Here is a 15622-nt window from a genome sequence, read left to right as displayed (position 1 = left end):
GTGGCTCCGATTTTTTCCTTGATTTCATACACAAGAGCAGCATCACAGGCCTTCGAGTATGTTCGGTTGATATAGTCCCAGATTTCCTTTGCGGTATTCAAGAACATGCAAGTGTCACTGATCGTTGGGTCCATGAAATCCCATAGCCAGGACATAATCATTGAATCCTTCTCATCCCATGCGGTAGAGGTTGGATCCTTTTTTTCTGGTCTGGTTCCGAGTAGGTGATTAAGCCTCCCTTTGCCCGTTAGGTATGTGCGGACAATTTGGGACCATTTGAGATAGTTCTTCCCATTGAACCTGTTGGATGCCTGAATATTCTACAATTCTCCAATTTTCTAAACCGCATTGGATTCTTCGGAATGGTTGGAATTGCTGGAGACGGTGGTTTCGGACATTGACATGGTGGGGAAGAGAAATTCACAGCAATTAAAGCTGGAATATGCAGAAAAAGAAGCCCAGAGAAGAGAAACACATCAATGAAGGCTGCTTGAAGAAGAATACGAAACCCCAGAAAATTCCAAGATACAGAGGCTGAAGAATAGTCGGTTGCATAGAAAAAACCAGCTGGGTAGGGAGGTCTCACGACATAGAAACATGAATCTAATTGAAATTTTTATTCATAGAGACGGGAATCTGATTAAAATTCCTGTAGGGAGGCGCCAACGGAAAAAGAATCAGCGGCAAAGGAATCAGCGAGAGCGGCAAAGGAATCAGCGGCAAGGGGATACAGGTAACAGCGGCAGGAAATCGGCGGCAAAAGAATCAGCGGGAGCGGCAAAGGAATCAGCGGTTGTAGGGTGGAATCCTCTAGGGTTGGAACCTGGCCTGATACCATGTGGTAAATCAGAAAGGAGAGAAAATAATTTTGTAATCCCTAGGAGCTTTAACAAGTCGATACCAAATAATTGTCAAGTCGAAAATAATTGTGTAGTCCTCCAATTATCCCCCTCTCCCGCTTCCGCCCCTCTCTCTCCATGTTGCCACTGTCCTCTCTCCAGACCACCACTTTCTTCTCCTTCGCACTGGTCCTACCCGAAACCTTTGAGAAAGCGTAGGAATTGAAGCTCACGAAGGGGAGAAATGGGATTGCGGTTAACATGATTGTGGCTTCCAGAGAAGCGGGTAGACCCGTTTATGGCATTCTTGCGAATGCAGGTTAGACTTCGGCATAGGAGCTGAAGCTCACTAAGGCAAGCAATGAGTCGAGACGATGGGATCGCAGCTTCTAAAGACCCATAACTCTAGTTTTCTGATCCTTTATGACCACATCACATGAAATTGGTAAGAAACCACAACATGATCACATCATACAGAGGCAAATGATCAAATCTATGTGTGATCTAGATCTGGATCCTTGTGTTCAAGGATGTCAGGAGATAGAGATAGTGCGGAAGGTAAAGAATTGAAGCTTCTAAGAAAACTAGATCTCGAAGTTATGAAGGACTTGGTCGGGCTCATGGAGCTAACGCTTTGACAGGGGCCCCTTAACACATGTTCCGACGCAGGTGAAACTAGATCTCCTTTCTGTGGATCTGAAACTTGATGAACTGACCACGTATCTGAGTTGGTCGCGTTGGGTCGAGACTGTTGTAGTAGAGAAGTAACTAGAGGGATATCTGATCGGGGGACGAACCAAAGAGTGACAATAGTGAGGGGGATAACTGGAGGACTACACAAGCCTTAATCTACACCAGGCTACTCGACTTGATGATTCTGTCAATTGTATCCTCATTAGATGAGATTCAAAAGGTGAGAGATATTTTGACAAGGCTGTAGAAGCTTTATGTTAGGACTGAGAATCACTTGAGGGTGTTCCAGATTCAGCGTGAGATAGAAGCAGTGGTACTGGTTGATAGATCGATTATAGAATACACCATAGATTTGGAGCGATTATGGGCAGATCTTGATCACTTCTCACAGATGCCGCGTTGTGGCAATCTAGAGTGCAAGAAAGGGGAGATTTTTACACAGATAGGACTATACAATTTCTGGCCCATCTGAACCCGACCTTTGATTAAAGAAGATTAGTCCTCTTAGCTCAAGCGACTATCTTCTCATTGGATGAGGCCATTGCTACGATGATACAGGAGGAGAGTCGCATGAAGCTACTATGAGCCGAGTGGATTTCCGGGTGCATGATCTGCATTGGCTGCCTCGAGCTCATGTATAATAAGTGTTCATAGGGAGACTTGCATTTGCTACATCTATGGTAAAGTTGGGCATCTTTGCAAGACTTGCTTTAGGTCTCATAAGGAGAAAGAGACAGGTGAATGAGGACAAAGTGGAGGTTGTGGTTGTGGTCGTGGTAGTCAAAAATGTGGAAAAGGGGGCTGCCGAGCATATCTGATGGTAGCAAAGGAGGGAGAGACGTGTGTTTTTTACCAATGAGGATCATGAGTGTTTGAATTGTTAAAGAGGAAGCAAAAAACAATAGGATATGTGGTCAATGATGCTTACAAACAGTCATCATCAATGGGTAAAATTGACACTTATGCTCAGTCTGACAAAAGTACTTGTGATACACATGCTTTTCTTTATTTTCACCACGAGATCATCATAATGGATAATAGATTCAGGTATATCTCGACATGTGATAAGTATTCTTAGATAGTTTTCTCCTTATACTACTCTAGTAGTCAGAGAACCTTCGGACTGCTGATCGTACAACATAACCTCTTGATGGTAATAGTACAGTGAGGGGTACCAATTATTTGACTTTGTCCAATGTTCTGCATGTTCTTTCTTTTTCATTAAACTTTTTATCTATTAGTGTCATTATTTTCTAACTAAAATCTGTTGTTTCTTTTGATATTTTTATGGTGATCTTCCAAGTGAAAGGGACAGACCAAACACTTGAGACTGGAATGTGACATATTTCACTCTAGTACTTGGACTTAGAGAGGATGGACTCAACTTTGACTTCTATGGTAGAGACTGCTAAAGTAAGAGAATTTGGAAGGAATGTGGAGCATTTGTTGCTGTTACATCACAGACGCATGAGACTGGATGGACTCAACTTTGGCTTCTATGGTAGAGACTGCTGAAGTAAGAGAATTTGGAAGGAATGTGAAGCATTTGTTGCTGTTACATCACAGACGCATGAGACACTCTTGTTATACTTTATTGAGTCGATTGTATCCTTCTCTATTTGAAAAGACAAATAAACAAAAGCTTGTTTGTGATGCTTGTGAGTTTGACAAGCTTACTATGAGCTCTTATATCAATTTTGGAATAGAAGTTCTGATATTTTTGACTTGATACATTTTGATATTTGGGGACTTTGTTATACAAGTTCTATGAATGATTATCGATATTTTATAACATTTATTGATTATTTTTCGCGTGTTACTTAGTTATATTTAATGAAAAATAAGGGTGGTGTTTGTTTGCTTTAAAGACTTTCACAAAGTAATTCGAATTCAATATGATGCAGGAGTGAATGTATTAAAGTTTAATAACGGGAGAGTATATCAACAAAGCATTTAAGAAAGACTTGTTAAATTTAGGGATACAACATCAAATCATATGTCTATACACACCGACATAAAGTGGAGTAGCAGAAAGGAATAATAGATGTCTTCTAGAGGTAGCCTGAAGTATGATGATCACAATGAATGTCCCCAAACACTTATGGGGAAAAATAGTTTTGACAGCTGCTCAATTGATATACAGGATGCCCTCATTGGTGTTGGATTGTAAGTCTATTTATTTGATGTTATAAGGAGATAATAACAGGATCCTCCAATTAAAGTTGCTTGGTTGTGTATGTTTTGTGAAGTATAACAGGTCACAGTAGGGAAGCTGGAGCTTAGAGCTTTTAAATGTGTGTTCGCAGGTTATTATACTACCCAAAATGGGTATGTCTACTAGAGCCCAGTAGAGAAGAGACTATGAGTATGGATGTGTCATTTAAAGAATTTGAGCCATACTACACCGAGGATGTGACTTCACCCTTCGGTGACTCACCAAATACTGGAGATATAAGGCAGGGCGGTGAGTAGCAATGGTGGGAGTGATGCAAGTGGGAGCAATAACTTATCTTGTAAAGTGGGATGAATTAGTTGAGGAACCCGAAAATGAGGTGAGTGATCCCAGAGGTGGTGGGATTCACGCTGAAGGTGAGCTAATGATGTATACAAAGAGAAGGAAACAAAATGAGGAAGCAATGCATGCAGTGCCACTTGTGTCTGCTAGTTTCTTGTCTTGGTCTTCCCCAACTCTTGAAACACCCAGACTATCAACCTCAGGTGATATGATTCCTCCTCCTAACCCCAGAACTTTAAGGAGGACCTCTTGTAACAATGTGAGACATCCTCCCTATCGTTTTGGGTGGGAACATGACTTTGCGAACTTTGCTTCATACTCTAACATACTACTTTTACATGGAGCATTCATTGTAGCTTTGAACACTGTCTCTATACCCAAGTATTGGAAGATTGCTAAGGAGGATCCTTGTGGAAAACCACTATGCATGAAGAGCTCAGTTCTCTTGAAGAAAGCCGAACATGGGAGATATTGTCACTACCAACGCGGAAAAAGGCAGTTGGTTGCAAGTGGATCTTCACAGTGGAACAAACTCCAAAAGTGAAGGTGGAGCGGTACAAAACATGACTAGTAACGACATGGTACAGTCAAACTTATGACATTTACTATGATGAAACCTTTACATGAGTAGCAAAGATGAGCACAGTGGGGACACTTATTCTTCTGACAGTGAATGATGGGTAGAGGTTACAACAACTTGATGTGAAGAATGCATTTCTCCATGATAAGTTACTGGAGGAGCTATATATGAATATATCACCAGAATTTCCTACAGTATAGATAGTGGGGAAGGTGTGTTGGCTCAGGAGTCATTGTATGGCTTGAAGTAGTCTCCTTAAGCCTGGTTGAAAAGTTTAAAAAGGTTATGGTGGGCATGAGATATCAACAGATCAATGCAGACCATATGATATTCTTTCGACGACATGAAAGTTACACCACTATACTTGTTGTGCATGTTGATGACATCATTGACACTGGTGATGATGAGACATAGGTTGTCCAACTAAAGGGAAGATTAGACAATGAATTTTGAGGTGAAGAATCTTGGACAACTTTGATACTTTCTTGGGATTGAAGTGGCATGTGGACTTGAAGGGATGGTTTTGTCTCAGAGAAAGCATGTACTAGATCTTCTTATTGAAATAAGCATGTTGGGGTGCAAGCCTACAATCTCTCCAATTGACCAAAAGTCCAAGCTGAGTGCAGAGGTAGGAGAATCGATTGATCATGAGAGGTACCAGAGATTGATGGGTCGTCTGATCTATCTGTGTCACACTTGAACCGACATCTCTTTTGCAGTGAGCGTGGTGAGCCACTACATACATGATCCAAGGAGGGTCATATGGATGTATTAGATTTTGTGGCACCTGAAGTAATGATATATGAGGATGATATTATTATAATAAGAAAATTCCTTACCAAACAGTTTTTTTATCAAGAGCTTGAAATGCTAAAATACTTTTTGGGTATCAAATGACATTCCAAGAAAAGCTTCTTTATTTCCTAATAATAAATGAATGTTGAAATGAAAGCGACGAAAACTTAATTGCAGGGCAACTAGTAAAACTGTTCGGCTTAATCATTTGATTAGGTGAACAGAAATATGGCAATACAATTGATTTTAGCGACTAGTCTGGAAATTGATTTACTTATCCCACACTAGGCTATACATAAGTTATATATAAGCTTATATTGTTTGCTCGGTGAGTCAATTCATGCATAATCTCAGAAACTTACAAGTTGCCCATAGGATTTGACACCATCTCAAGCCAAACCATGCAGAAGGATCTTTTTTAGAAGAAATAAAAAGGTTCCAGTGGTTTGATACATCTGTAGTCGATTGTAATTCTTTTGTAGATAGAAGATTCACATCAGTTTATTGTACTTAAGAGGTAAATTTCCACTTGAAGAAGTAAGAACCAAGCCATTGTTGCAAGATCAAGTGTTGGAGCCAAGTCTAGAGTCATAAGTTTGTATTATGAGAATTTATATGGTTAAAAATAATTCATAATGATCTTAAAATCAAGAGTGAAGAGTAATGTAATATGGGAATTTCTATGCCTAAAAATAATTCATGATGATCTTAAAATCAATAGCGAAGAGAATGAAATTCTACTTCAACAACAAATTTGCTATCAATATTGTACACAGGAACATTGAAGTGGATGGACATTTCAAAAAAAAAAGGACAATGTCAATGCTCATTAAATACTATCAAATAATCAACTGGTTGAAGTCATCACCAATGATCTACGTACTTCATGATTTTAAGAATTTATAAGTTGGGAAGCAAAACCATTTATTATACCGCATGAGAGAGAGTGTTGGAAGTTTGAAAATTGCATGCATATTTTCTGTCAAAGATTTGCTGATCTTGAATGTGCAAATCTGCCATTGATTCTCTGTAGATCACATGTGATCTTTCTTCAGGTTTCTACAAACATAGAATTCTCAGACTTGTAGGGGTTTGCTTGATTGATAAGATCCTTCTCAGCATAGCTCTCCTCCGGGCATGAATATGCAAATTCTAAGTTTGCCTTGAACAAGGAAAACAGGGAACCATCTTTTAGACATTTAATATTAAAGAACTATGGTGAAGCAGTTTAAATTGTAGATTATGATTGTACTTTATAACAGTAAAATGTGCTCTGATAAATTTTCTCTTTCTGTTGTTCTACTGTACAACGTATGGAAAGAAAATACACAAAACTAGCATTTTTATACATAGCACTTGAAACATTGCTACTTATGAAACTAGCCCTTTTTTCGCATGGTGTTTCAATCCACAAATATTGAAGCTAATAATAAAAGCCAAACATTTATTTTTAGCTTTTATTAAATTCCAACTAGTTTGATCATGACACAGGGTTTAGTACTTAATAAAAAAGACATTGGTTCTAGTTTCTAATACACAACTTTTGAGGGCTATGCAAGTAATTATTTCAATCAATTGCATCACTAGGTTCCACATCCTCTCAATCACCATGTTAATTGCTCGGCGTAATATCTGGAATCCTTACCAAATTGCATTATGTCTTCATATTGGTAGGATTCATACCGTACAGGTTAAAACTGTAATACAAAGTTTACACCATGCAATAATCATCATTAACTCCAGAGGATCAGATCCTATAAGCCTTGGAACCTTTTCTGCAACCTGATTTTTTCTTCTTTGTCATCTCTCTGCAAATCTGACAGGTTCCTCTAGAAATAGATATCAGAAGTGGCTCAGATGAAGGTAATCCCATTGTTGTCTCTGCACCTAACTCCGCTTCAGCTAAAGCGTACACCAATATGGCTGAGAAAGTGATGCTACGGCTGGCTGAACTGGCAGAAGAGCGGCTGTTAGGCCCTCAAATATTATTGTAAGTTTAGACTTGAAAACCAAACCAAGATTCAGATGTTTGAGCAAAACTTTGATGCCATAGAATGATTGATTATTTGCTTATATTTTGTACTGTTATATTATATGCAAAGTATGTAACATGTTTAAAGCAAGTTCAAGGCTTTCAAAATGACAGTTTTAATCTTCATCAAGAAACTATATGAAAACATTGCTGTTTATATCTAGAGGTGAATTTTAAGCCTGTCTTAGATTTTTGAACTATACTTTTGAGATAACTGGATGTGCCTTCTATTTTGTAACGGGATATTATGGTAAAAATATTAGTTAGGATGAATATTAAAATTTTTTGATGTATTTTGAGATGAATGGAATACATGAATCTTTAATTTACATTTATGTTGTATTCATCGTAGAACAATGTCTTAAATTATTTTACTTCAAATTTCATCATAATATTTTTTTTTATATGAAAAGTTGAGGCCATAGAGCATTATGCATGATACAAACTTGTTTTTTCAGTGTGAAAATGTCATGATAAGTGCATAATCATAATATTACTATCTAATTTTTGTTCAAACATATACCTGCCTTTATCATAAGAAAATGCTCAGTTGTCATAACGGTGAAAAATCCTTGTCTTAAAGAAACTTTGTGATTTGGTTAATTGTTTCCTTGATGGGATATAGGGCTGAGAAGCTTTAGTAAGATATATGAAACGTATTTCAAATACTAAATAAGGTTCAATAGAAGGCTTAGTGTGTGCTAGCTAGGCTGTTTTAAGTGTTTCAGTGTTCGGTTTGTTAAGAAACTTAACTCATCTTTGATCTTTTAGTTATGAAAATTTGTTGAACTTAAGTAGTTCAAGCTCATTTTTCAAATGATTTGAACACAATTTTTTGTTGAATCATGTTCAGTTCATTTTAATATTTAAATATAACGCACGCCTATCTAATTTTTCTTAAATAAGTTTAAATTTAAAAGATAATTATTATTATTATTTAAATTAATTGTGAGTGGAACAACTTTGGGCTTGAAATTGTTATTTATTAGCGGGTTAAATATGAACAAATAAAATTTTGAAGAGTGATATAGGAACACATTTCATACTTGCTTATCTGTTTGAATTTGTAAAAGTTCTGGGATGCAATGACATGGGGCTCTACTGAACTGACGACTAGTCCAACTGGAAAAGTTGGACCAATTCAGGGAGGGAGGTAGAAGTGCCGACCAACCCAATTGTTTGTGTTAGGGTTGCCGCCCAATTGCTCCTAGTAATATACTATTATATATTTGTTATTTCTTTTGTTTAGCTTTAGTTTTTGGTTTTTGAGATTTATTTCCAGCTTTCCTTTGGCGGATGTTTTCTCATGTAGGGCTGTATTCGAAGGCCAGAAGGTGATTCAATTGTAACTTGTTTGAGATAGTGATATTCTCAAGGGCTTGAGGGGTGCTCTGATTGTACCTTGCTCCGACGGGGATAGTCATCCTTCTTGCTACTGCACATCTCCCCTCAATCATCTACATGCGCACCTCCCCTTTCTTTCCTACTTACTAAAGTGACTTCCAACCAACCCACCTGCTGCCACAACCCTCTCCAATCTTCCCAACTGCTGCCTCTAGCCCTCCAATCAACCCACCTAATCCTGCGAACTACCTCCAGCCATCAGCACCGCCTTCTGACGGCCGGTAAACCCCACTTCCCCCTTCCTTCCTTCTGCCAACCAAGTGATTTGTCGGCTTTCGCAGAGGCTTGCGAAGATTGATGATGAAATCCAGGAAAAAATTATCCTCAATAGTGTTCTTGAAAGTTGAAGAGGAGAAATATATGAGGATCTAATCTCTTTCATAGGGATGAACATAGTAAGAAAGAAGAAATGGGAACCCGATAACCTCGCTAGACTAAATAGATCAGGAAACCCGACAACCTAGGGACGACAGAAAGTCATGGACATCTTGACTGAGTTGTTTTAAATAAAAAACAATAATAATCAAAATGAACCCATTTTTCTCTCTTACATTAAAATGAATCATACTGACTCTGTTTTGCAAGACTGCTCGGGACAACCTACAAATTGTCATCTTAATTTACTTTACATGCTATGAAGGTGTGCTAGCTCTGTTTTGTAGGGCTTCTTTAAATAAATAAGTTGTTGTAATAACTTAGGATTTTTCCTACGAGTCTTCTTTTCTTTTGTAAAGTTAGACAGTGATGGTCATTTGACTATAAATATCTGAACTATCCAAAAGAAGATAAAACACAAAACGAAGGATGAACCTCAACTAATATATCAGAAGTAGTGCAGATGATGTCAGTTGAAGAGTCTGACATAAGTCAGGGTTGGTGCTCATAATGTTACTTTGTCTTTTTTTCATTCGATGAGTCTGCTCAAATTATAAGCCGATATTTACATTTTTGTCTTTTGCCTGGATTACCGATAAGCTCGCTTAAGGACTAAACCTTCTATCCAACCTAAAAAAACTTCAACTTAACTTTTCAAAATGAAACTCATAACCCAAAACTAAACCTAAACCGTGTAAATCACTGCTTTCACAACCATAGAAAATTCATACATCTAAACAACCTCAATTGACATCAAATAATACTAAGAGGGAACTCCCTTTCGACTTGGGAATATGAACAATAACATGATATGTATACATATGCATAATATATTGCTCCTATTCCCTATCTTCAGGCCCTCACTCATATAGAGTGAGTTTTGCCCTTGCATATGATTGGCCTTTTGAAACAAATCTTCTATGAATTCATCATCAAGGACTTGCATAATCCAGTATACAACCTGCTTCGATGTGCTCAACACCAATTAAAACTAAGGTGAGGCATAAAGAATTGAAGTTTAAAATTTCAAAAATATGTTCACTTCAAGTCTTAAGACATTATGCATAACAGACATACCTAGGCAGTTTGATCTATAATCAAGTTGTAAGGCCTACAAATAAACAACAACCTACCCTATCTTGCATCATCGAGATTGGTCATTCATGGTTTTGAATACGATTGGATGGTTTAGGTGGCAGCCATTTCCAGGCAGGGTTGCCAGTTTATTGTATTGCATGTTTTCCCTTATTTTAGATTCGGGCCTCGAAGTTTCACTTCTATCGGTGAACTTCTCCCGAGGACTTCTAGGTTGTTCTTCCAGCTATGATGTAAATCCTTACCTTTAGGCTCTTGCATGATTGTATGTCGTGCAGTATAAGTCCTAATATTCTAATAAAACATCATGATGAAATATTAAAATCTTTCTTTAGAAACGACAAGTTCAACTTCATGAGCAAAAATTTACCGTCTTAATCGAGAGTTTTCTTAAGTAGCTTCGGTTGCTTAAAATGTAATTAACTATAGAGGTTTGCCCCTATAGAAAGGATATGATCCCAAAATTAATCTAAACCCTATTTAGTCTTCAGATTAGATAGGGGAAGTGTCCTGTCAGATTTAATCGCAAACCAGTGTAGATATCCAACATTTTCTATGTTCAAATAATCAAATACATCATGGTTGTATTTCAACCTTTTGAGGTGGTTTACTACTTTGGGTGAGATGCTTGATTATTCAAAAAACCCAAATATTCGAATCTACACGACATCCAAAAGCCCCGTGTCGGTCGGAGAGTAGCGGGAAAATAATAAATACCCCGATGGGCAACATACACTTATGAGCATATGTCCTCATATGTTCATAGTGGGTATTAGTGCCCTGCTTGGGTAGAATATCTCATGCATCTACTTCTTGACATCCATATGTCATCATGCACCACATCATATGTGTTTGCACTTTTGCACTTTTGCATGTTTTTATGCATAACATCTTGTATGTTCATATTCTGCATGTTTGAGGTCTTTATTTGAGCCTATGTCCTCAAATGCTCACTACACTCACGTGCCTTCTTCGAGGATGGCTCCTACTTCAAGCCTATTCAGTGCATAACTCTCCCTGACGAGAGTAACACCATTTCACTTCCTACGACGCCATTCTGGAATGTCGTATGTATGTCGCACTGTGCCACTCCCCTAAGCCCATCTTGTGCATAGTTTGTGTTCACCTGCACATTTCGTTTGTGTCATTTAGCATAGTTCATGCTTCATAGGCCTTGAATTTATCTAGTGCACTTTGTCTCCCTCCTCATGCCATCTTGCATAGGTCACGCTTCATAGCCCTGAACCTATACGGTGCATGTTGTCAGTACACTTCTGCATTTTACATCATGTCACTTAGCACAAGTAACGCTTCCCAGCCTTTGAACCTGTTTAGTTCAAGGTGTATTTTCACTTGGGTATATTATTCTAACTTTGACCGGACCACGCTTCTTAGTATCTGAACCTATTTGGTGCACGAGCCATATTACCCTTCCTCCATGGCAGTGCCCCTGCATTGCCATGAGTACACTCTTTTGCATGGAGCATGTGTTTTCCTGTGTTTTTGATTGAGCATTTGCATCTTTGCACTATTGGCATGTTCATCATTAGGTATGCTACCATATACTTGTGACAAATATTTGATATATTGTGATTGCTTTTATCTCGATAAAGCAGTCACAATGCACCAAATCACTTTGCATTTCACTATGAATCAACGACATCCATTAGTTGAGTGGTACGTTATTGGTTGTAATGCTTTAATAACCATTGCTTGCATGGACAACTCAGCGAGCATTGCGAATTATAGCATCATGATCAACACGCGTATTTTAAGCACACCTTGCACAGACCTAGTTGATGTGACTGGGACACAATGCTGTAGATGGTTTGCAAGGCTAGGACTAGGGTGTTTAGATAGTATTTTTGATATCCTGGCTAGTGTTCTCTGTTGTTTTGTGCCTTAGCCACACTTCCTTTGCTTACTTCTTTTATGTGTTTACTAGGGCTTGAGACTTGCGCACTAGTGTATTAGGGAAAATTTTCTTGCCCCCGTGTCCAACAAGGAAGAGCATTAACCCATTTTCTGCAGATGCTTGGTTAGCTCTCCTCCCACCGGGCATTCTTCACTACGTTGCATGCCTATAGTCTATACTAACCACGTTATTTTGCAGGTTGAGTCTTTTTTTTTAGACTTTTATCCTGTACTTTTTAGAGTCCCTAGGCTCAAAGTTGTTTTAGAAATAAGATACGGGCATGGGTTTCAAGGTATCTGATGGGCGGAATCACGTGACGAGGACTTCGCATGTATATGCAGTGTTTGTATGCCTTTTTGCTTTTCTGGAATATGTTATCGAACTAGTGACACCTAGCCTTTTATTCTTTGTATTTGACTTATTTACGTTATTGCAATGTGCTTGCCATTTACTTTCATTTGCAGTGGCTTGTTTAGGCTCAATGCGAAAAATGCAATTTAAGCTCTCAAAGGACCTAAAATTATAACTTTTTCTACAAAAGTTAAATAAAAGATGGAGATTAATTAATATTTAGCTTTAAATTATCTCAACTATTCTAAACCTACTTTTACTTTCTTGCATGTCTTTCGGACCAGATTTAAAATTATTTGCATAGCATGGACATAACCCAAGTCATACTAACAGGGCCTCCACATTGGAACTTGTTGGCAAACTACATCATTCTACAAGTCCCGGGAAGAAATCCCCGTGCTTCTTCAACCCACATGGCCAAGCATAAGTTTTCTAATTAGATGATTGTCTAGCACACTTAGGGTGCTTGACACTTCCCCAAACCAGACAATTAATAAGTACTTTGTCAGAGCATCTCGACTTCGTGGTCTTATCTCTCTTCTCTTTCTACTTCAGTTGCTTCCTCACCACTTTGGCAGGTATAAGTCCTTAAAGTTTTATTCTCTTGACCTTAGTGTTATCTATGTTTCCTTGGATGACACAATTCACAAATTGCTGATAAGGGAAATCTGGTCATGTTAGGTCGACCACCTTCGCGACCAGGTAGACATGAAGTCCTAATAGTTTGGGATGACGGATCCGTAGTATTCTGACCTGGCTATCTCTACCCGATTAGAATTATTCTACCTCTCATTCGCTATACCTGCTTTGAGGCATGTCGCTCTTTTGACTCTTCATCAATGTCATCTCGCAGGCCCCAATTGCAGATAGGTCGTTGCCCATTTAGAATATGGTGATTCACCCTCTACCTTTATGGCTCAATTAGGCATGAAAGCATTGTGCGGACCCTGTGGGAAGACCCAGTTATTTCACAGGCCTCGTTTTCCGATGAGTCATTATTAATTTGGGATCAGGAGAGACTTACTCTCTACGATGTGGCTTAGCGAGAGCTTTGAAGGCATCGAGACACTCTTATGAGATAACCATTCTTTGTGACACCCTCTCACTAGTCATCACTTGAATGTAAGCAAGACTCATTTAATCGAGAGTATTGTTGGGGATCCCCCAAGACGTAATTAACTAAATGAGATACATTCTTTGCAGGCAAAAATGTTCTTTTTTATTCATTGGTTATGAGTTGTTTATGTAGGGATTCATTTCGTGGATGACATGAATCAAGGTTTCTTAGCCCGAGTTTGTCATGGGCAGATGCTCTTGACCCATTGAACGAGATTTTTCATAAGTTCTCCATTTTCTTTTTCAATTTGTTTTCCTAGTCTACGTCTTATTTCTCTCTTTTGTGATCCATCATCTTTGAATCGTTCTGACGGTTCAAGTAAGTGGGTTCTTTGGAAAGAGAATTCTAAGACGATGATTAGACAGACCGACGACTTTGAATTTACAGAATGAACCAAAATAATTTGCCTAATAAAAGAATTGTGAAATTCAAGATGCATATAATTGATTCAAAAGTTTATTCAAATTCATAGAAAAGTTAACTAAAACTCATATATGCATCTTATATTCAATTTTGATAGTTAGTTTTGACTATAAGATTTTTATATGCATCGTAAACTCAAATTAATAGAAAAGTTAACTCAAATTCAAGAATAAATAATTTGATGAAACAAAGCCCAATGACAACAATATTCTTATATGAGTCCAAACAAACCGAAATCAAACAGTTGAAATATATTTAAAAACTGCATTATACTATTTGAGGGATCAATCACTTATAGTGAAATTGACTTTCTTAATGAGAAAAATCACCTGAGCCTAATGTCACTCAATTATGATGTCATTAAGGTACTTAAATGCCTAAGAAGTAATCTCTATTTGAGGGACTCAATGCATGACATCAAATGAAATGATTTTAGAAGAAATTACTTTGAAGTCACACAAAAAAATTATAAATAGTCCTAAATCCTTCACGTAAAGATAACCTGAACTTAGAAAGAACTTAGATATTTGAATACTTTTAGAGCTGTGCAGGGCAATGGATACAAAAGATCAGAAAATACAATTACTCGACCATTATTGCTTCATAACCATATTTCGACTATCATCACCCGACATCATTATCTAACTTTTATCACTTGAATGTCATTGCTCGATTGTTGTCCTCTAACAATTGTATCCTAATCTCCATCATCTGTCAACAACACTAATATCAACCAGCTAAACATATCTCTTGATTGGCATCATTATTTTTCACTGTTTCAGATTTCTCTACTCCAAGGCTTAAGACCAAAGCTAGTAATATATATCTCCTTTCTCTTTCTTCTCCAATTGATGTGAAGAGTTTATTTCTAATCTTATTACATAATAGATTCCTTTAACCAGCCCAAATTATATAGTTTTTTTTCCTCTCCAAATTATTCACATGTAAAACTTCGACGTGTCTTATTAACAAAAATTCTCATTCTATCATCATGAATTTCTTAATGTGGAAAAAATATTTGTCAATGATTCCGACATTTCTATAAGCATAAGACTATGATGTCTATCTTCCCTGGCTATCAATCAATTTCCAAGCCAAGAAAATGATTCATCTTCGTTGTCCAAAGAAGCCATAAATTCTTAATGGGTTGAATAAAAAAAATTTACCTAAATACCGCTCAATTCTTATATATTTGCATATCCAACCTCTAATTTTTAATCTTTTAGTTACATATGTTATCTTATATATGCATGAAAAAAGATCTGTTTAACATATTAAAAATTAAAGATAATAATATTTTTGATGTGATATGAGAGATTTATGTACTAGGTGTAAATATAAAAAGCAAACCTTGGATGTTAGATATGCAAATACATAAGAATTGGGTGGTATGCATGTAAATGCCCCTTTGAATAATTGAAGTCCACAGAAGCTCATTTCATTGTCTCATGCAGTATTCTGGTGATGCTTTAATTGTTTCAGCAGAAG

General features: G+C 37.5%; 1 protein-coding gene across 2 annotated transcripts in view; it reads left to right on the top strand.

The window, feature by feature from the left end:
* LOC110023913 (iron-sulfur protein NUBPL) overlaps positions 1-15622 on the top strand; it is a 97683-nt gene extending 82061 nt beyond the window's left edge. The window contains exons 8-9 of one of the 2 annotated variants that reach the window (XM_020723567.1): positions 7246-7412; positions 15589-15622. In XM_020723567.1, coding sequence (XP_020579226.1) covers positions 7246-7412; positions 15589-15607 — 186 coding nt within the window. In that variant the 3' untranslated portion in view covers positions 15608-15622. Of the gene's footprint in view, positions 1-7245; positions 7579-15588 lie in introns of those variants that run through there. The other variant, XM_020723568.1, reaches the window with a different exon arrangement.

Source organism: Phalaenopsis equestris, unplaced genomic scaffold, assembly GCF_001263595.1.
Source record: "Phalaenopsis equestris unplaced genomic scaffold, ASM126359v1 Scaffold000235, whole genome shotgun sequence".
Lineage (NCBI taxonomy): Eukaryota > Viridiplantae > Streptophyta > Magnoliopsida > Asparagales > Orchidaceae > Phalaenopsis > Phalaenopsis equestris.
The sequence above is the reverse complement of the archived record's forward strand: the minus strand, read 5'-3'. Positions and strand labels throughout refer to the sequence as shown.